General features: G+C 30.8%; 1 protein-coding gene across 1 annotated transcript in view; it reads left to right on the top strand.

Annotated features, from left to right (window-relative positions):
• LOC145330119 (uncharacterized) overlaps nt 1-21235 on the top strand; it is a 44023-nt gene that overhangs the window by 11602 nt on the left and 11186 nt on the right. Inside the window, exons 5-19 of the mRNA XM_080174710.1 lie at nt 633-702; nt 1507-1596; nt 1999-2282; nt 4884-4983; nt 6768-6881; nt 7075-7155; nt 7694-8208; nt 11619-11697; nt 12984-13009; nt 13245-13323; nt 14384-14455; nt 16918-17032; nt 19879-20002; nt 20682-20773; nt 21118-21182. Of these exons, the coding sequence (XP_080030836.1) occupies nt 633-702; nt 1507-1596; nt 1999-2282; nt 4884-4983; nt 6768-6881; nt 7075-7155; nt 7694-8208; nt 11619-11697; nt 12984-13009; nt 13245-13323; nt 14384-14455; nt 16918-17032; nt 19879-20002; nt 20682-20773; nt 21118-21182 (1906 nt within the window). The remainder of the gene's footprint in view (nt 1-632; nt 703-1506; nt 1597-1998; nt 2283-4883; nt 4984-6767; nt 6882-7074; nt 7156-7693; nt 8209-11618; nt 11698-12983; nt 13010-13244; nt 13324-14383; nt 14456-16917; nt 17033-19878; nt 20003-20681; nt 20774-21117; nt 21183-21235) is intronic.

Below are 21235 nucleotides of genomic sequence, written 5' to 3'. Positions count from 1 at the left end.
TTTTGGAAACTTTCTGCAAACACTTTAAAATGTTGGATTACTTCCAACAAACATTTTTAACACTAAAGGGGAAATATTTAGGTGCAGTCATGTAGAGTAACTTCCCTTCTTGAAAGCTTAAGTAAATAGAGAGGGCCCTATTTATTATGATTGGAAAATTGAATAATATGAAAAGTTTTGCCTAAAGTATGATGATTGAGTATAAATAATAATAATTGAATGTGTATACACAAAATAATTAGACTGGTACAATAGTTAGTTGATATTTAAAACCAGAACGATAACATCCATAATTCAATATTGACAAAGACAACAAATGAAAAATTTACTGGCACCAATCTAACTGTTTCTGGCGTGCACAGGATATTGCTACTCAGAGGGTGTGAGCCCTAAGAGGGGGAAAATGTGAAATTAAAGCCTTCCCAATTAGTTGGTTGTTGATACCCCCCTACAACCCTACAACCCTTCCCCTGTCGCAGGTCTATGGCATATATTTTCATTAATGTATAATGTATATACAACCAATTTTGAAAAATAAAAGGTTCGTTTATATGTGTTAAATAGCTTAAATGTTTGTTGGGCAGCAAATTTAAAGAAATTTTGTAGCCAGTCTAACATTATATTGTATGTAGGTCAACCAAATGAGCTGGGGGAATTCTACCGCAGAAATAGTTCACGTGGCCTGGAAATATCAGGATCCAGGTTAACAAATTTATGGTTTAGGTCAATTTATTGAAAGACAATTCCTGTAAAATTATATGAGAATTAGTTCATAAGTAAAGTAGTATATCATAGATTAAAGTAGCTGATTGTGTGTATGTATGTATGTATTTAGAGCAGGAAAATCACTGGACCAATTGGTTTACAATCTTTTCAGAAAGCTTTGTATTGGAACTGGATTTTTGGTTTAGTAGCAGATGGGCGAGGGAATAGCCCTATTTCAAATTATAGGGGGTCACTTCATAACCTTCAAAAAAAGAAAAAGAAAAACAATAATTGTTAAGAAATGATCCTTTGGAAATACAACTACATAATATATTCCTTAAAAATACCAGATTATCTTTTTAGCTCCCATTTAATATTTTTGAGAAATAATTTTTGACAATAAATTCCTCTACGCAGTATGGATTCCATCTTTTAATAAAAAAATTAAGTCTCCTTACATAACTAAAGAAATATTATATGTAGTTTAATAGAAAAAAAATTGGATCATGTGCAGTTCATGGTAAATGTTCATGGGAGATTATCTCCGCAAATCCATGAACTTTAAAGACTGCTAGCTGCAATTCTTAGCTATTCTAGATTATATTTAGACCTTTTTGTGCTGCCACTTATGACGATTAAAAGATTAAACATGTACGTTCAGCCGTTTGGCATCTAGCAGCCTTTTAAGTTCATAGATTTTAAAAAATAATCAATCATAGAAACATTTTACCGTGAACTGCAGCAGACCCAGAACTTAAATAAACTTTTTAAAAATTATTGATTTTAATTTCACTTATCTAGGTATCAAGATTCTTTGGAGGCAGAACAAAATATACAAAGAGCTAGTAGCCATAGAGAAAACATAGATAATATGGGTAGAACTTCATACAGGTATATATTTATATCAAATTATTTTTTTTTAGCACAGAAAACATAAGTAATGATATGGATAGAACATCAAGTAGGTATACATTTATACTGGAACTATTTTTCTTTAAAAAACATAAATAAAATAGGTAAAACGTCATTCAGGTATACATTATATCAAAATTGTTTTTATTATATTAAAATTAATTGTATGAAATGGGTAGAACTTCATACAGGTTTTTATTGATATGAAAATTATTTTTTTTCTAGCCAGAGGAAACACAGATTTTGTGTATCACAAACAAATGCAAAAAAGCATTGATGTTATGTATACACTTCGTTTAGGTACAACAAGAATACTATCATGAATATAGTCAACCAAGAAAAATACATCTTTTTGTAATTAGAAATTATTGTTGTGTTTAGGTCAACCAGCTATCTGCCTGATGAAGGTCAGCTACGGCAGCGGTCATTTAGGGCCAACCAACCACAGCAGCAGGCACAAGGGGGGAGGGGTGGCAATACCGGAGGTGGGGGAGCAAATACACCAGGGGGACGGGGAGTCAGAGTTAGAAGTTGTAGCACAGGGGGAAGGGATGAAGGTGGTGATGAAAGGCAATCAAGGCCAAGGAGTTTGTCCAGAGGAGATGGGGGAGGAGGGGGAGGGAGTTGTGGGGGTAGTGGAAGTGGTAGCAGAAAAAGTAAAGGAGGTAAGTTATAAGACAAAGTTATGGATAAAAGAATAATTGATGTTTACACTAATTATGTTAAACAAAAATTCTGTAGATTGTAATTTGAAAAGATTGATCACTGCTACTTTATACCATACAATCGTGTCTTTAGATATGTTCGATATAGGGTATGTTTGTAAGTACTTGAGTTTTTACATTTTTATTTCAATTTACCATCTTTTATTTATATTGATAAGTATAAAAAAGCTTCTATTAAAATCGATTGTTGTATATTTTTATATTTAAAACAGTACAAATTATTTTAATACACTTACGAAACAATTTTATTATCAATAAAAAACATATATCATATATTTATTTAAGCATGTAATCATTTTATTTTTGTACATAAACATGAGCAACTAATTAAATTTATTAATATATATTTTCTTTTTCAAGAACAATATTTTCAAGGACAATTATGTTCAATTGTAGGGAAACATTTTTAAAATGAGAGAGAAAGAGAGAGAGAGAGAGAGAGAGAGAATTTGTTTCACTAACTAACAGAAGGACAGACAGACTACCATGTAGCTACTAATTCAATGTTCTAAAATGCATTACGGACATGACAATTTTTAAATAGTCAAACGGACCAAACAACTTCGTTTTATATTTCATTATGATGAATACAATAAAGACGTCATAACTGTGCAAAATAGTTTCCAATTATATGAGTTATCTAATAGGTCCAATTATTTTCTGTTAAATGTTTTGTTAAAGTCTAACTGTATCTAATTACAAATATTTACACAGAAGTATGGAACACTAAGGGAGCACTCCTCCTAAACAAGGGTGGTTTTGAACTTTTAGAGGGAGGTGGGGGGGGGGGTATATACTCAATTATCAACCCCTAATTAGAGGGGGAGGTGGCGCTTAGCACTCGAAACCTTTTATGAAAGAATTAACATTTTTATGTTAAAATTTCATACTTCCTGTTTATTTATCCTTTTACATACAAGTATTAACTTTTTTTTGTCTGTAGCGAAGGATCTCACAAACCACTAAACTAATATGGCCGGTTCTCCTTTATAGTGAAGCTTCTTTCAGGCGCTGATATGTTTTAGGCTACTTCTGCCCTTCCATATCACTTCAAACATAGAGGCCTTAGATGCTATGGGCAGTGGGCACAGCCGCTAGTATTATATTAAAGCAATATTAATTAAATTGTTTATACGTTATATTAAAAGAAACAAATTTAATTTCATAAAAAACATTTTGATATTAAATTTTTGACTAAAATGATGGTTTTATCAATAATTTCTATGTGGTTAGAAAATCTAACATTTACATTATAAAATTTTTTGTTGAGTGTAAAAATTCAATAGACAAATATTCTCGAAGCTGCTCTAAAATATTATTTTACTATTTGTTAATTGATGAAAATAAACAATATTGAAAAGTTATCGTACACAGTTTCAATTTTAACGTGAAATTAAGGATGAAAATATCCATAAAAACGAAACCTAAATCATACAGTCAGACAAATAAGCATTAAGACTTATAGAATGTTAGAAATAGAAGCAAATTTTCTTTTGAAATGAGTGAAAAAATTATACATTTATGTTGCAAAATTGCTTTAATATAGAGTGCTTTTAAACGGAAAACGTACTTGAAGAAAGTCTCTTAAAAATCAGCATGTGACGTCATAAAAATTGTGGAAGATGGATAATCCCTAATTTTCATGAAGTCACATGCTGTTTTTTTGAGCGACTTTTTTCACGTACGGAAAAACTTACATTTTTATGACTGAAGCATAGAGATGCTTCGCCTATAACATTGTACCTTGTCGTCCTAGTAATCATCAGATGTAGAAAAGCTTAGCTTTAAAAGATCAATGATTTAAAAAAAAATTATTTATTTGTTGAAAAACCTTAGCCATTGTTGTAATTATTTCATAATAGGTAGGAACAACAAAGAAATAGAAGAAATTTTTAAAATTTTTCAATATTTTTTGTATGAAAGAAACACTCTAGAAATATTAGATTTTGAAGTAGAATACAAAAACTTTTTATTGAAAAATACAAGAAAAATTTCAACATTGTTTTCAGATTTCAATAAATAATTTTTTAAACATTTTATCTTGTTGTGTTATGTTTATTTATATTTACATAAATTTTCTTTACTATAGTCGTTTATTTTTAAAATTTGTATTCGTCTTATAGCTTTTAACCTACGAACTTCAAAATACTTTAGTTTAAGATTTGTTTTTTCTAGAAGAAAAAAAAAATATTTCTAACATCTTTCAAGGGAGGAGAGGTTGGGGGGGGGAGAGGGGGGCTCTAACCCTATAGAGCACTAATGCTATGGGTTTATACACCTGAGGGGCTCTTCTAACATTAACCTAACCTAAAATAAAATAAGCATTTTTCCTTTAGTTCGTTTGTGTTGCGGAACAAAGTGTCTCAAAAATCAGCCATGAGACGTCATAATAATGAGTGATTATCCATCTCTTTTTCTAGGGGTTTTCTTTCCCACTTCTCCTCTCATGTTCCTAATTTTATGACGTCACATGGCTGATTTTTGAGACACCTTGTTGTATTATGAGGGTAATTAATCACTTTATTGAGTTCTGTTATTCAGGTGGTTCAAGACGACAAGCTCTGTGTTCTACCAACTCAAATGATGGATCTATAATTCAAGAAATTAAATTCACTTTTGATGGACAGAAACATATCTCTAGGTAACTTTTGACATCTTTCAAAATTGTTGGTTGCTTTTATTAGACCAATGGCTGCACCAACAGCATTTAGGGAAGAAAGAATGGCTCTGTATTCGTAAAATCGTAATAGATTAGACTATAACCATCTAAAATGATTTGTAAAAATGCAGAAATTTCCACATTTTATGAAATCAAATGCAAAATTCAGAATTTTGTCAAATTTATATTATAAACTCGCTCTTTCATTTGTTGCTCAAAAACTGTGGGTACTTTTATCAAATCAATAATTGTTTAGTACAGGAGGAGAAATTTAGTGTGATGTGCACAAATTTTTCGTCAATTGTCCTATCCTCCAATATATCTGCATTTCATAAATTCTTACAAAAACATTGTTGTAAAACAAAGATAATAGAATATATATAGCTACCAAGCTTTACCTGACTCAAACCAAGAAAAACCAATTAAACTGATTAATTTCCGCTGGATTCAAACCGGTTCTGAACCATAATGAAAACAAGGATGAAAACATTTATAACAGGGAAGCTCTAGAATAGAACAGAAAGACAAACAAACACTTGTATAGTTTAAGAACTTAATAAGTAGGTTGTTAAAATTCTTAAATGCAGGATGATGTTTAAGGATATATTTACATTTTCAGTACTTGATTATATTGTTCCTTATTATTCTAGGAATCATTAGGACAATTACATCATACAAAAAATTTTTGTCTAAAAGTTGAAATCAGCATGCTTTAAATAGACACTACAAACCTTCTGATATCTATTATAGAGTTCCTCTGCTTTCTAACTCGTACCTAACTCTTACAGGAATCATCATGCAAAGAGCTATCCGTTACGTGCGTGCGGACAAACGTAGGCACTGTTTCTAATTATAGAAAGGCTTCTCTTTTTTTAAAAATCTATCTATTCGTTTAATAAACTTAATTTAGTACCATACTTTGGACCAAAATATATTATGTCTATTGAAATAAAATATTTAATAATGAGACAAAATAGCTTTAAGCTTATTTACTGTGTTTTGGGTTAATTTCAAGTAATTTATTTTCTTTTCTTTCCTGCAATAAATTTACATAGACCATTAATTTAAATAATGGTATTTACTAGCTTAGTTGTCCTTCAATTTAACCAAGTTAAACTTTTATATTGTTATTACATCAACATATGATTAATAAGTCATTCAAGACCATGATTTTAGTTTAGAGGATTTTTCTTCAACCAATTACTGACAATAACCTTTTTCTTATAAGACATTTGAGTATCATTCTATAAGCGAAGCATCTTTATAAACAATTCTAAAGACGTTAGTAACCTTGATAATATATACACAATATTTAAAATAACAAGTGCAGTCACTGTATGTATGTCAATGTTCATTTGTTCGTCGCTTTTATATATCTTATCTTCCTTGTTGATTTGATAACTATTGTCTTTACGTAAATTTTAAGCATTTAAACTTTAATTAATGGTAAATAATTTTTAAAAGTCATTTAATTTAAATGTCTTTGCATGATTAGACTTTTAAAAGAGTTTTAGATAAACAAGTATGAGGACCTTCAATAGCAGCAAAGCCTCTTTAAAAGATTATATGCATTTATTTTCATAGGAGGTTCTGTTTTGATGGTTTAAGGCAAGTGTGGGCAATTTGAACAGCACTCAACCACGCGGCTTTGGTGATAAGTACACCGAGGGTTTAACAATGTTCTTTAAAATTTAATTTCTAATTGACCTAATACACCTAAAATCAAACTTAAATTCAAAGATATTTAGCATATTATGTGTTTTTAGGCGACAATCTCAGCGAACGCCAAAGCGCAAACGGCGCACCCGACCAGCGCCGCTGAACCTGGAACTTCCCCTGGACACGGATGAATCTGCCCACAGCTCCAGGAGCAGTCTCAGGCACAATTCTTAAATAGTGAAATTATACCTAGAGTTTGTTATTTGAAGAAAAAAAATAAGTTAAAAATAAAATGTTATTTTTGTGCTTGTGTTTATTTATATGTGCTAATTGTTTTGAAATTCTTTTATTCTAGAATGCACATTTCGTGTTAACGCTCCAATATGGTTCAAAATTTAAGGATTAAAGTTTCAGGTCCTCAAGTTTGAGTCCCATATCCTCTCCAGCCACTCCAATGTCGGCAAGATATACTGCGTCAAATCCGAGGCTTAACAGGTAAATATTTTGTCCGTCTGACTGTTTGTCATTAAAGATACGGTAAGAATTACTAATTAATCAACATTAAAACAAAGAATTACGCGTACAGTAAAGGGTTCGTCTACATTTAATGATAATATTAATACAAAAGTGTACTAATTATTTGACCCATTCATTTACATGGCTAATATTCCGTTGTGACAGTTAATTGTCTTTCTACTGTAATAAATTGATTTGGCTAGAAATAACAATTTTGATGTATCTGTGTCTCAAATATCACATTCTGCACTTTAAATTCAGTTAATGCTTAGAATTTATTTGTCTTAAAAAAGCAAGAATTTTTGTACATATAGATTAATTCACTCTATGAATTTTAATTTACTTGGTTGTCTCAAATACAGACGTCCAAATATATGTGTGAAGTTTAATATTAATACTAAGCATATACTCTACAAATTACCATGTGCTTTAGACATTTTAATGAAAATTCCTGTTTTATTTTGTCTTCTTTATTATCAACTTGGTAACCCTTACCTTCCAATCTCTTGTTTTACAGGTCTCCCCATTCCTACCGAGGCAACCAGCACTCTAAGCAGCAGTACAACACTAAATCAAAAGGCGGGCTTATCGGTTCTCCCGCCAAATCAATGGAACCGCCAAAATCTCCGGGCCGTTATCACGGCGGAGGCATGTCTGGAGGAGGTGGGGGCAGCGCTTCCAGCGCACAAATTTACTCCCCCCGCAATATGTCCCCTAATCGTTCCCCTTTAGGATCACGCCTCCACTCTCCTTTACCGTCCCCTTCTCCTGCACACATGAAGTCTCCGCTACCATCAAGCGTCTTCTACGCCAGCGGCGGTGGTAACAGCCAGAAGAGCGGCATGTGTAGCCCAATGAGCCCGCGTTCGCCGTCGCCACGTCCACCCCGCACCACGCGGTTCGCCAGCCAGCCCACACACTTGACGTCTTCTAACCTGGCGGTGCTTGCTAACCGCAGAAAGACGTCACTGGCAGTTTCCCGACCGAGGCATGTGACAATCAATCCCACATCTAACTTTCTTGAACTTCCAGGTAAGATTTAGTTTAGAGCTCAGCAGCCACGCTTAAGCCGCCAATTTAAACACGTTAGAGAACTGATCGAACTGAATTCCAGTAACAGTTATACATCCAGCCATCCAGCTGAGCTTTATAATTTTCATTTTTTCTTCGATATATTTGGAGCTAATGTGCGACCACAAGGGAATGAATTTAAAGCATAATAATTTTATTAACAAAAGTATAAATTATATTCAATTTTTGATAATCTACTTCAAAAAGATTTAAAAATAAGAAATATAAATCAAAATAAATTTCTTTTTTGATGCAGAAAAAAAAATTGACTTCTTAAGTTTGTACAATGTAATAGACAATCTATAGCAATTTAACTTTTTTAAAAGTCTATATTTTCTTTTAAACTTTGTGGGGAGGAATCAGACATTGATAAACAAAACTTTATGAAAATCATTTGATGATTTAATAGATAGTTATAAACCTTTCAAGGTCCTTTACAAAGCTTTCTTGGCAACGCACCTTAAGGGGCGATTCGTCATATTTCGCGAATTCGCCATTTTCGCCAACTTTCGCAATTTATTTGCGAAAGTTGGCGAAAATTTCGCTAATTTTTCGGCTGGGTGGCTTTGGATAGGTTATTTTAGGTTAGGTTAGGTTATATTGGGTTAGGTGATTGCCCCGCAGGGTTAGGCAATTGTCCCCGCAGGGGCTAGAAATAGGAGAAAATCTACTGTGGAAGTAGTTGGCGAGATCTTAAACTACATACAATCTGTTATTTATATTGGGATGTTTTAGAAAACCAATTAAGAATGAACAATGAAGTATAGAATAAGTTTTCATCGGGAAATCTTAAAGATTTTCGCCCAACAACTCTCTGCGAAATACTTCTTCAAATTTTGTCTTGAACTCAACTTAAAAAAAATTAACAATTTCGGTTTTATAAAGTTTATCAAAAAGAAAAGTTTTAAATAGTTGAAAAGTTTGGTAAACTATGAATAAAAGTTTAATGGAGCATACTTGTATGTATATATTATAAACAATTTACTTTTCTCTTTTCAAATTTAAATTATCATATCAGTAGTTTTAAAATATAAAAGAATGTCTAGATATGTGTCGATCTGTAGCGAAGGGTCTCGCTAACCGCTGGATCGATATGGTTCTCCTTTTTAGTAAAGCTTCTTATACCTAGTCCCAGGAAAGGTTTATTCTTAGGTAAAGGCAGATTCACCCTCCCAAGAGAAATTAATCATGAAAAAAAATAGCTAGGGCTCGGCAGCCGTCTGTAGGCATCAGAGAAGTCAACCTTTTACAGTTTACAATTTTAAAATCAGTAGGAAGTCTAAACCTGGCCTAAATAACAGCAATCCCTCTTTCTAGAAAATATCTCAAAGCATCCAATCGGGTTTAAATATGAGGCTTCGACGCGAGTGCCGAGCACTAAAAATAACAAACACCACTCTAAAAAAACTAAAATTGAAAGTAGAAGCCCCCCCCCCCCTCTTTCCAAAGTGCCTCTAAAAGCATCAATAAAGCCGTTATTTAATATTATCTGGATGGAATTATATTTGCCGAATGCTTAAAAAAGACAATTAGTTTTTAAAACCTACTTTTTGTTCGTAATCATTAAAATTTAAGCACAATTTAAAACATGAAAAGAAGGTAAAAAATTAATCAACTTTATTCAAACGGTCGATTGGATTGTGACAAGAACTACGAGCATATCTAACCATACATCAAGATATTACTGCAAATGACGTTAAATAAATATTTTAGAAAATCTTTGCTTACCAAAACTGTTTATGCTGTTAAAATGAATAAATAGGTCAATGTTTCCTATTTCTCCCCACCAACCACTACAAACGGTGGTTTCTCTTAAAGTGCATAGCGACCACAGAAACCTCCCTCCACTATTCTAAATAAATTTGAATTAAAGTGTTTAGGGGGAAGGGATAAGTAGTTTCTCGTGTACTAGAGTTTTATCTTAGGTTATGTTAGGATAGGTTAGCCCTGCTTGTCTAGGCCCGCAGGGGTGAGCCATAATAAAAACGAATACCTACCCCTCATTTTTAATTTTGTTTTCAAAAATGGGGAGGGGAGGGGTTATTTTGTGGTCGGTAGGCACTATTGGAAATGGGATATTATCCCACAAACAGTTTACAATTTACATAAATTTTGAGATCAGCAGATCTAAACTCTAATCTTTTGTGAATTTGTAAAAGGGGATTTTAAAATTCTACGACTTAACATTTTATGTATTTGTTTGAATTTTATTTTAATTCCAAGTACGATTAGACATGATTTTGAGACAAAATTAGATGGTCTGTCAAACATTAAATGTAGAACAGCTACGCCTTGATATCCATATCTATAATACAAAGTAGCTTGATGTCTGTCCGTCCGTCTGTCCCTTAAGATCTCGGTAACCACTGAACCGATCGGATTCTACTCTTCAGGGTATATACCTATTGGTCCTGTGGTGGTTTTAAGCTATTTTCTAGGGGGGGTAGGACACTCCCGACCCCCCAAAAAATAAAAAATCCCCCCCTCAAAAAAAAATTTGGCGGGAGCGTATGGTTCGGAGCACCAGAAATTTTGTTTATTTTTAATTTTTTAAAAACTACCTCATGGGGCAAAGCCCCTAAAGGCTAGGGGCGAATCCGCTATTATAATAAATAACGCAAGTAGTACCTGCATTATAGATACATACAATATAATATCATCAAATAATACACTCATAATAAAAGATATTATTTGAGAATGTCAAAATATTTAGAATAAGATTCCATGGGTGCTTGATTAGGAAAAAGTTGAATTAATTGATTCTTTACCCAAGTACATCGCCCCAAGGCTCTAGGGAATGTGGGTCCAAGTGGGATTGGGGATAAAACACCACAAACGAAAAACAAAACATTTATATTCTTTTATTGGTTGGGATGGTGGCATTTTTTTCGGTAGGGGGAGGAAGGGGTTAAAGTCTGAAGCTTTTTTGTGCATTAAAAGTTGTCGCAAATATTAGTATTATATTAAAACTGGATAGATTACAAAACACATAACATTCATATATTTCCACAAAACTTTATTTAAATAACTATGTCTATAAAGACGGGGGGGGGGGGGAGTACTTTCCATCACACTTTGCGACGAATATACTAGTATTTTTACATGTGAAAATGATATATAATGTGAACCATATTTTTTATGCCTGAGACAATATAAAAGATGATCTAGCATAAATTATCATAAGGACTGTATTATAGAGACAGGTTAATGGAAGAAAAAATAATCTGATAACAAGGATAATTACGCCCAATATGAGCTTAAAGAAAAGAATTATACAAGAAAGATAGATTAAGAAAGAGAAAAAAGAAATAGAAATTAAAACAAGTAAAGAGAGAGAGAATGAAAATGCATAATGATTGTTCTTGTTTAAGTTGCTGACTATGCAAAGCGGAGGTACATGAGTCTACCAGAGAAAGGATATAACCCGCGACACTCGGAGGAGTTCTACAGGAATAATTTGTATTCTCGCATTTGACAAAATTTATGGATTGGTTCAGGGATTATGGGATACTTCAATGGCACATGAACTATTTATCATTTGAAAAAAAGAAACTCTGCCCTATACCTTTAAACAAAAAGTATGTTTTTAAAGATTTTTAACTTTAGAATCCCTAAATTATAGTTAGAGGGATAAAAAACTAAAAAAAAAAGAATTTTACAACAAAAAACATAGAGTTATAAAAACAAACAAAGACTGAATATGCCAAAATTACTCTAATTGCCTGTCTGTTATAAAAAAAAATTACATCATAGTATGATATCGTGTTATTGTGTTCAATTAGTTCTCTGTTAATTACTAACAGTCTAATTCTTTAATTAAGTACAGGGCTCGGCACTTGCGCGCAAGCCACCTGCATGCGACAGGGAAATCTAAAAAAGCCTCAAACTTCCAAAAAAATAAAAATTTTGAAATTTAAAGTTTTGAGTGTAAAAATCGTTTATACGTTCAAAATTTTGAAAGTTTAAAGCTTTTTTTAGCTAGTAGTAAATATTGAGATAGGATGAGGAAACCCCGCGAAAACTGCGTACACATTTGGAAATTAAAATTTAGCACATCAATTTTAGAGGGGATATAAAGATATACAAATAAGAGAAAGGCAATCAGAAAAAGAATCCTGTAATACTTGTTAAAAAGCTTAAATTTTTGGTTGAATAGTTTATTTTAAAAAATTCTTCAACACACATAAATATCACCAATACTAAATTTTGTGTAAAAAAAGATTTTCGATATTTGTATAGAAAATGTCAATTTATGTCTCGCCTGTGATAATAGAACCTTTATAGTTAGAGTAGTATTCTATCGATTTTTCATAACTGTAATATTTCATTCGGGTTAATTGTTATGTTTTTTTTATGAAGTACACGCATTTTGTATGAACCTTGACAGCCTTTTATAACAAGACTCTGGAAAAAAGCCCAAATTCTCAATTTTCAATTATCTTAATTTAAAAAGTTTAATATCAGTTTTTTACTTTCTAATGGATGGATAGTTGTAATTAGGAATAATAGGATCTTTTAGAACATATCAATGTATGGAAAAGTAATCTATTCTATATGTTTATCTGAATGATATTATGTGGTATTTCAAAAGTACAAACAACTGTTGTAAACCTTTAGTAAATTATTGCTTTATACTTTAAAGTGATTATTAATCTATTGTATAAATCTATTATCACTGGCTAATTGATGGTTGGTTGAAAGCAATTAGCAGAGAATACAAATAAATATTTCTTTAGATTGAGATCTTTCTCTATTAACAAGGAACATTTTACTAAGCTTTATTAGAAAGAATATTTTTACTTTTTAAATGAGTTTTGAGTTAGATTTTAAAGTTCTTATTTAGTAAATTGAAAAACAAAACTGTTTTAAAATGTTTAAGCTCTAAATTCTTTGTCATTTTACAATAAATTTATTAGTTTTTTGGTCGGATGGGACAGGGCGTGTAGTTTTTTTTTGTGGTATTAAGTCAATATTAAAATTTGAAATGTGCCTCCAGGGTCGGGTTATTAAACATGGAGACTCTATTGCTAGCCGAAGGTCTAGATCATCAGCAGGTTCAACAGCAAATAATTCCAGGTAAAAAAAATAGTATAAAAATCATGAAAAATTTGTTCAGCTTTGAACTTTTGAATGCTGAATTTCAATGGTAAAAAGTAAAAAATCTGTTCAAATTTATCATAAAATTATATGAAAAAATGAAATGTCTTCATAAAATACTTATTAACAGAATATAATAAAATTGCATTAAAAAACAACTTTTTTCTTGATCATTCTTGTTGAGTTTTCTTTTCATTTGTTTTATCAAATAAATAAAAAGTCACAAAAATTTATAACAATAAAATTATTGTTTTTATATAAAACATTTTAATTATAATGAAAAGAATAAATTATAAGAGTGTCAAAGAAAAAGAAAACACTTAAAAATCATTTAAAATTATCTAATTTTAAATATTAATTAACTTCTTTGGAAGAAATTACGGTTCTTGTAGTCAAGTGAAAATTGTAAAATTTCATTTATTAATCAGAAGAAACAATTTTAATTTATCATTGATATAATTAAAGATACATTTTTTTAAATCTAGTTATTTCTGGTTGAATAAATGATTTTTTGTAACTTTTTTAAAAAGGAAGATTTTTTCAAACTTCTTTCCCCTCGTGAATATTGTGTGTTCGTATGTGAGAATCATATTCAGCATGATACTATAAGCACAAGTCTGTACAGAATGTAAACATTTTAAAGTTCTGTACCAAAAGTACACATCACCAAGTTTTATCACTTTACCAGGTGTAAATCTACTCTATAATTAACAATAGATCTTTCAAGAAGTTAATTATAAGTAGATCTTGAAATAAAAATATAAAAAAATATGAGGGCAAATTCTATAACATTAAATTAACACTTACCTAATGATAACTAAATGTTTAACATATAACTTGAGAAATATTAGTCTGAAACTGATATTTTTAATGCTTGAAAAGATAAAGGAAATATGGTTTTACTTTAAGTGTTTCCATGCTACAAATTGTTATCTATTACTATATTACTTTTTTTCTGAACTATTCCAAAAGAGTAAATAATAGAGTACTATTAAGAGTATGTTATAGAGTACTATTGATTACTCTGCCATGTTCGTAGCATGCTTTGTTGGTCCCTGGCCTCTCTCCACTCAGAAATCGAGGATGTCTCAGAGGATAATACAATTACAAGGTTGGACATTTTAACAGCAAAGCTTCCCCCAGACATTTGAAATTTTATAGTTTATAATTTTGAGATACTAATTGAAAAGAAACCTTTAATAGACTTTTGCTTGATTTTTAGCCAGTTTTGTCATTTTGTTCAAAATCTTGAGATTTTAAGTAAAAACTGTGATTTGAAGGGTGTAGTGGACATTGTACAGTAAATTAAATGTTGATTAAATTTTGAATAAATTGATTGGTTGGTAAGTTCAAAATTTAATGTCCAAACATTTTTACCAATTATTTTAATGTACAGAAGGGGCTGTTTAGTTGATCATCATTTAGGTTGTTCATCTATTTATCCTTTTTCTTATACATTAACTAGTGAATAGAGTTACAACTTGCAATAAAGAATAGAGATTTAAAGATCTAACTGAGAGAAAAAATGCTACAAATAAAAAGAGCATTTTAAACTTTTAGAAACTTATATAATTCATATAGATTTAAAATAACATGAAATGTTTGTAAACTTTAGATTAAATAATTTATTTAATTTTATAGCTATAGTAATTTTAAAAATTCATTAGTTCATTATCTTGAATTAATCAATAACCTTTTTTATCAATAAGTCTCTCAATATCTTTACAGCAAAAGGCAAAAATATTCAATTGAAATTTCATTTTTGATTCACTGCAAAAATATAGTTATTTTAAATTTTTTTTGTTGAAGTTTTGTTGTTTTTGTTTTTCCTTGAATATGATTATTACCTAAATCTTTTTATATTTTAAAAGGAATTTCAATTATTTAGTCAGATAAAATTGACGCCGACTTTGAAAGAAAAAATGATACTTAATAATTAAAAGAAATTTTACTTTTCGGTCAAATAACTTATGAAAGGTTTTATTATTTTTCTCTTACAATGTTCCGGGCCTTTAATTTTTAATCTTACATCTCCCTATTTATTAAAAAAACATTATTTTTAGATTCTTAGTTTCCTAGATGATATATTCATAATAAATAGAATAGAAAATTGCTGCTTATAAATATATTAAAGCTTTGATTGTGACTCGTTATTGGTTTCAATTGATTGACAAAACTTTATTACAACCAGTGGCATGGAGTAAAGTCTCCCCCCATAGCGAAGAGTAGGAAAACAGTAAAAGTGTCGAACTATGACGTCAGAAAAAAATAACAATTAACCAATGAGAGGCCGCTATATATTTTACCACATTGAATACTGGCTTCTTATTGGTTAATTGTTAATTTTTTCTGACGTCATAGTTAGACACTTTTACTGTTTTCGAAGAGTAGGGGTAAAATTAAGCTTAAATATATACATATATTCAAAAATAAAAATGATTCTTATTCCTTATTTTTGATTCATGCTTTCGAAAAACACTAAGTTACCAAAAAATAAGGATAACTTTGTGCATTAATAGTGAAATTTTATATAAACAATCATACTTTTAGGCATTATTAAGGAATATAATTTTACATAATTTCATGTTAGCCTAAATATCGTTTAAAGCTAAATTAGGGGTGTGCAATGTCTCTATTATTAGATTCTGTCTGTCCATACATAAAACGGCGTTGCTACAAAAGACCAACGCCTACAAAAGACCAACTAGTCGGTTCTACAAAAGACCAACGCCTACAAAAGACCAACCCTACAAAAGACCAACGCCTACAAAAGACCAACACTACAAAAGACCAACAAATATATATTGTTATATAAACATCAAATGAAGGTCATGGCCGCAGCAATAATAAAAAATGTAAAAATCTACCAACCACTTTTTGTAAAATCCACGAAATTCTAAACCACCTATGTATTAACAGTTGAGGATATTTTTCTTAAATAAATGTCCTGGGGCTAACATAGATTAGGTTAGGTTATAGGCTAGGGGGCCGAGCACCCGCGGCTAGGCAGGTCAGGTACACTATTTGCAGCTATAGACCTTCTAGCTCTACGATTTTTGTAGGCGTTGGTCTTTTGTAGGCGTTGGTCTTTTGTAGGCGTTGGTCTTTTGTAGTGTTGGTGTTTTGTAGGCGTTGGTCTTTTGTAGAACCGACTAGTTGGTCTTTTGTAGGCGTTGGTCTTTTGTAGCAACGCCGTTTTATGTATGGACAGACAGAATCTAATAATAGAGACATTGCACACCCCTAATTTAGCTAAATTCTGCTTTATTTTGAACTAGATATCTAAATATGTCAACTATGCATGGTTTATTCAGTATTTGTTTCTTATTTTTGCATGTTTTGAATATTATTGTTATGAATTAATGTTATTGTTAATGCGAGATCCTCATTTTAAATATTCGGTGTTTTTATCAATGTGTAATTGGTGTAATTGGCAATTAATATAAAATAATTTTTTCATGTGAAGGTGCTTCTTTTGAAACCACTGGTCGCATTATTTAGTTTGACACTTAATAATTTTAGTATTTTAAAATTTCTTCATAATTGATATGTAGGGCATTTTCCAATGTTTAGGGCGCACTCTAGAGCTGGTTCGCCAGGTTACAGTAGTGCGTGTATTTCGCCAAATCCTGGTAGCTCTGCCTCTCCTTCCTGCAGGGTGTCTCCTTCACAATCAATAATGGAACAGGTAAGCAGTCACACAGGTACTTTTAAAAACCAATTTGCCTCCCACATAAAAAATGAATTCTAGCCACTCCAACCCTAGGGAGCGGGGCACTGTCTCTATGGTACCCCAACATTGGGTAATTTTGTTAAGGGTGGAGTGTAAATCTCAAATATTTTTTTTAAATGGGGGGGACAGTATTTTCTAAATGGTTTTGACCTTCACTTTATTTTATTTTCAACGGCTTATTTGCTTCTTTTAGTGTAAATCATTTGCAACAAATAACATGATTTTTTTTCTTTTTTACATCTATATGATCTGAACCTTTTTACTTCTAAAAATATAGTTTTCCCCAGGTCATTTTTACAGATTACTACAGACCGTAACATCACAGTAACCATACACTTATTTTCTCCTTGTATTTGACTGTTAAGTTAATGCTGAAAAAAAACTTTGTAAGTTAATTATTTACTATCACTTATTTCTTTTCCTTTGTTCTTTACCTTTTACATCTAAAATTTGGTTGAGATCAATAACAAGTTGGAAATTTGATTCTCTTGTTTGGGAAATGTTAAGCTTTTTGGTTAAATCCAGGAATAAAAAGATTGGTTTTCATGTAAAGTAATTTCTTGACGTAATTTAATCCCCCTGTCATAAACTTGTATCGTTGTAATGTGAACTGAAGATATTTTGTTATTAGTTTGTCTATATGTTGATATTAGCTAAGACCACTTTTTATAAAAAGCCATATTGTAAAAAAAATATTGGCAAAAGGGCATGTCCATATCATGTCAATCATGATATAAACCCTTGAAATTGTGTAATAATATAATGCCAACAAATTATGCTATGGAGGACATGCCTATTAATTGGGAAATAGGTATATTTATGTTGCAAGCTTTTGATTTTATTAACTAAAAAATTAACAAAAATTCCAAATATCCTCTCCTTTCCAAATAAAATTAGATTTAATCTGAGTAAATTTTAAGATTAGATTTAAGAATGAATCATTGTGTGAAAACTCTTCAAAGAAACCAACACACACACAATAAGATGAGAGCAAAAGAGAGAAAAGAGATAAATAGATAAAGAGAAAGAGAGAGAGAGGAGTAAGGGAAAAGAAAAGAATAGCTACTGAAAATAAAGAATCCTAAAGTTATAAACAACCTAATAGATAGAGACAAATAGATAGATAGGGTCCTAAAAAATAGCAAGAATAGAGAAGAGAAAAAGAGATAAAGGTTTATATAAGGAATGAGCAGAATATTAGAAAGACCAGAAGAAAGCCAAAATGTTAAATGTTACTTGCAATAATTATTTAGAATAACTTAGATTTATATGATTTTTACATTACTCCTAAAAATATGTAATATAAAAAATTGGAATAATGCAACATCAAAATATCTATTATAGTTATAAATAGGTAAAATGTGAAACATTTTATTATTATATTTTTTTACCTTTTAATGATGATATTTCAGTATAAGTTTACCTTATTTATTTTGGTCATTAATCTTTAAGCTCATTTTTAAGTCCCAATTGCTTTCTATCCAACTAGCGGTGCATTTTTGGGGACTTTCATCGCTTTACAAACATATTTTCATATTTTCTGAAGTGCTGAAGAATCCAACTTGTGCTTAATAATCTGTAGTTACATGCACAAAATACCAGGGATCTAAAGGGATAAGACAATGGCCGATGAATTTATGTACTTCCCCAATGATGATACATTACATTACCTCTTTCATAGATTAAAATAAGAGTTTAAAACGTTTGAACACCGAACTTAATGAGTGAACAAATCAAAATTCACTAATGTCCCAAAGTTGTAAAGCCAAAGAATAAGAAAACGTTATTATAAAACTTTTTGGACAGTGAAATAAACAGCCCATTGTCCCCTCTGACAACCTGACAAAAGACAGATAAACCAGACTGCATAGTAGCTGCTATCCAATTAATTTTTAAAGTTTTAAAATAATGAAACTCGAAACTAAGAGGTTCAATAGTAGCGAAGCTAGTTAAATAAAGAAAATGTACGCTCAACCATTGAGAAAGTTAGAGAAATATTAAAAAGCAAATTTAAAATTAAAAGAAAAAAAAGAAAAATTATGAAACATTAAAAGTTGTGTTGTTTAAAAAATTCTGCAGTACAAATCGGAAACAATACACAAAGGATAGACAGACATACATACAGACAGAATGATAGGTATACACAAACACTTATATAGTATCCTCAATTCTAGAAAAATACCGAGTTTTAATTTTAATGATGTTAAATTCCCAATAAAATTAAATTGAACTTATATAATGTTACATCATAATTAATATTTGATCAAATTAAATTTTTCAATGAAAATTTAAATTTATGAGAGTTTTAGAAATATAATTGTTTGACAAATCTTTTAATTTAAGTATTCATTACAAATTTTAATGTTAAAAGGAACAGAAATCTAGTGTATGATATAAAAAAGTTACATAATTGTCTTTTCATATTAAAAGCAATAAATTTGTTAAGGAAAACATAAATTTTGGAAGCAAATTCTACTTTATAAATAAATCTTTAAAAATACAGATAAAATGGTTTTTAATTGCTTCTCTTTATATTTCCATTTAAATGTCTAAAATTACAAATTGCGTCAGTAGCGCTATTAGGGACAATATGATTTTCTCGGCTACTATATAAGATAGAAGGCTGAAAGTATGGTCTGTCTGGCATGCTTCAAAAGACAAAGAAACTTATCTTTTTTTATATAAAGTTTCGTAATATTGATCGCACATTCTGTCTTTATCTGAACATCTGCTCTGTATCCTATCTTGTCCGTTTGTTAGTCCAGGATTTGTTAGTCTTGTCATCCTTGTTTTATTTGTAGATAACTGAGACAAGTAGTCCGAAGTACCGAGTGTGTATGCTTGGTGCACCTGCTGTAGGCAAGACAGCCATTGTCTCACAGTGTCTCACTTCGGACTATATGAACACGTATGATGCATCTTTAGGTAATTTGATATCATTTACACATCAGACAAATGAACAAAAATAGATATAAACAACTCATTTAATATTAAATGAACAGAACATGAAACTGCTTAAGATGTTTTTTTTTTTAAAGGAGTAGTTATATTTACTTCATGTACCATCGCGCATAGTCGTCCCTGAAATCAAAATTCATAAGGTCAAGTCGACCGACAGTGCAATTCTATTAAACACAAAATTCTAATTGTTACCGGTATCATCATGCATAGTTTCATGATCAGATCTAGTTTCTATTTAGAAAATCTTAAACTTAAGTTAACGGTTTTGTTTGCACGACCCTCTTCATTTTAAGAGAAGTGTGACTATTTAACTTGACAATCACCTTCTGTTCGGGATGGTAGAAGTTGGTGATCATAACTATTTTCGGGGATATCTTGATTTACCCCCTCTCTTGATTTACCCCCTCTCTTTTTTCCTTTACCTTTTTTTGGCGTCATTCTTGAGTCTACAGGTGTTTATACAAATGTGCCAATTTTAATTTTTTTTTTTTTTAAATGACATCTGTTTAATTTTCCTTTGCAATTAACCTTTTATTTAGGTACAGGGAAGGTTTTTAACTTTTTTGGGAGAGCGTATCTCCACCCTCCCAATTTAAAATCCCCTCCCCCCTTAGACTTACCACTGGATTTATCTGTTTTCTAGACGAAGAGTATGGAGAAAAGAGTGTTTGCATTGACTTGGATGGAAAAGAGGCGGAACTTACTTTTATTGACCATCCTGCTAATGAAATGTCGGTGAGTAGAATAAAATTGTAAAAATAAAATAAAGCTTTAGAAATCTGATTGTCAGACAAACAAACATTAACAATGATAAATTAACATCGCATTTGATATTTAATATTGGTCATACTTACATTTTAGACTGAATTATATAGATTTTGGTTACAACATTATGCCTTATCGTCATAGGAATAAATATTCCATATTCAAGTTATTAGGTGTTGCTACATTTAAAAATTATTTGAAACCAAATGGGCAATATTATTATATAATATATTCTTAATTTTCAACCTCTTTGCATGTTATTTAACACTTTGATAAGGTCAAAAATACGCTAAATTAAACTTGTATTTTCCTAGGTTGAGAACACAATTTCCACATATGATCCACAAGCATGTGCTGTAGTCTACTCTGTCACTGACAGGTAAGGAATCGTTCTATCAATTCAAAACTTTACATGAAAAATAATTACTTGTT

The sequence above is a fragment of the Acartia tonsa genome, chromosome 1, assembly GCF_053477335.1.
Source record: "Acartia tonsa isolate MP-2025a chromosome 1, ASM5347733v1, whole genome shotgun sequence".
NCBI lineage: Eukaryota > Metazoa > Arthropoda > Copepoda > Calanoida > Acartiidae > Acartia > Acartia tonsa.
Note: the sequence above shows the minus strand (reverse complement) of the source record. Positions and strands in the feature narration are given on the sequence as shown.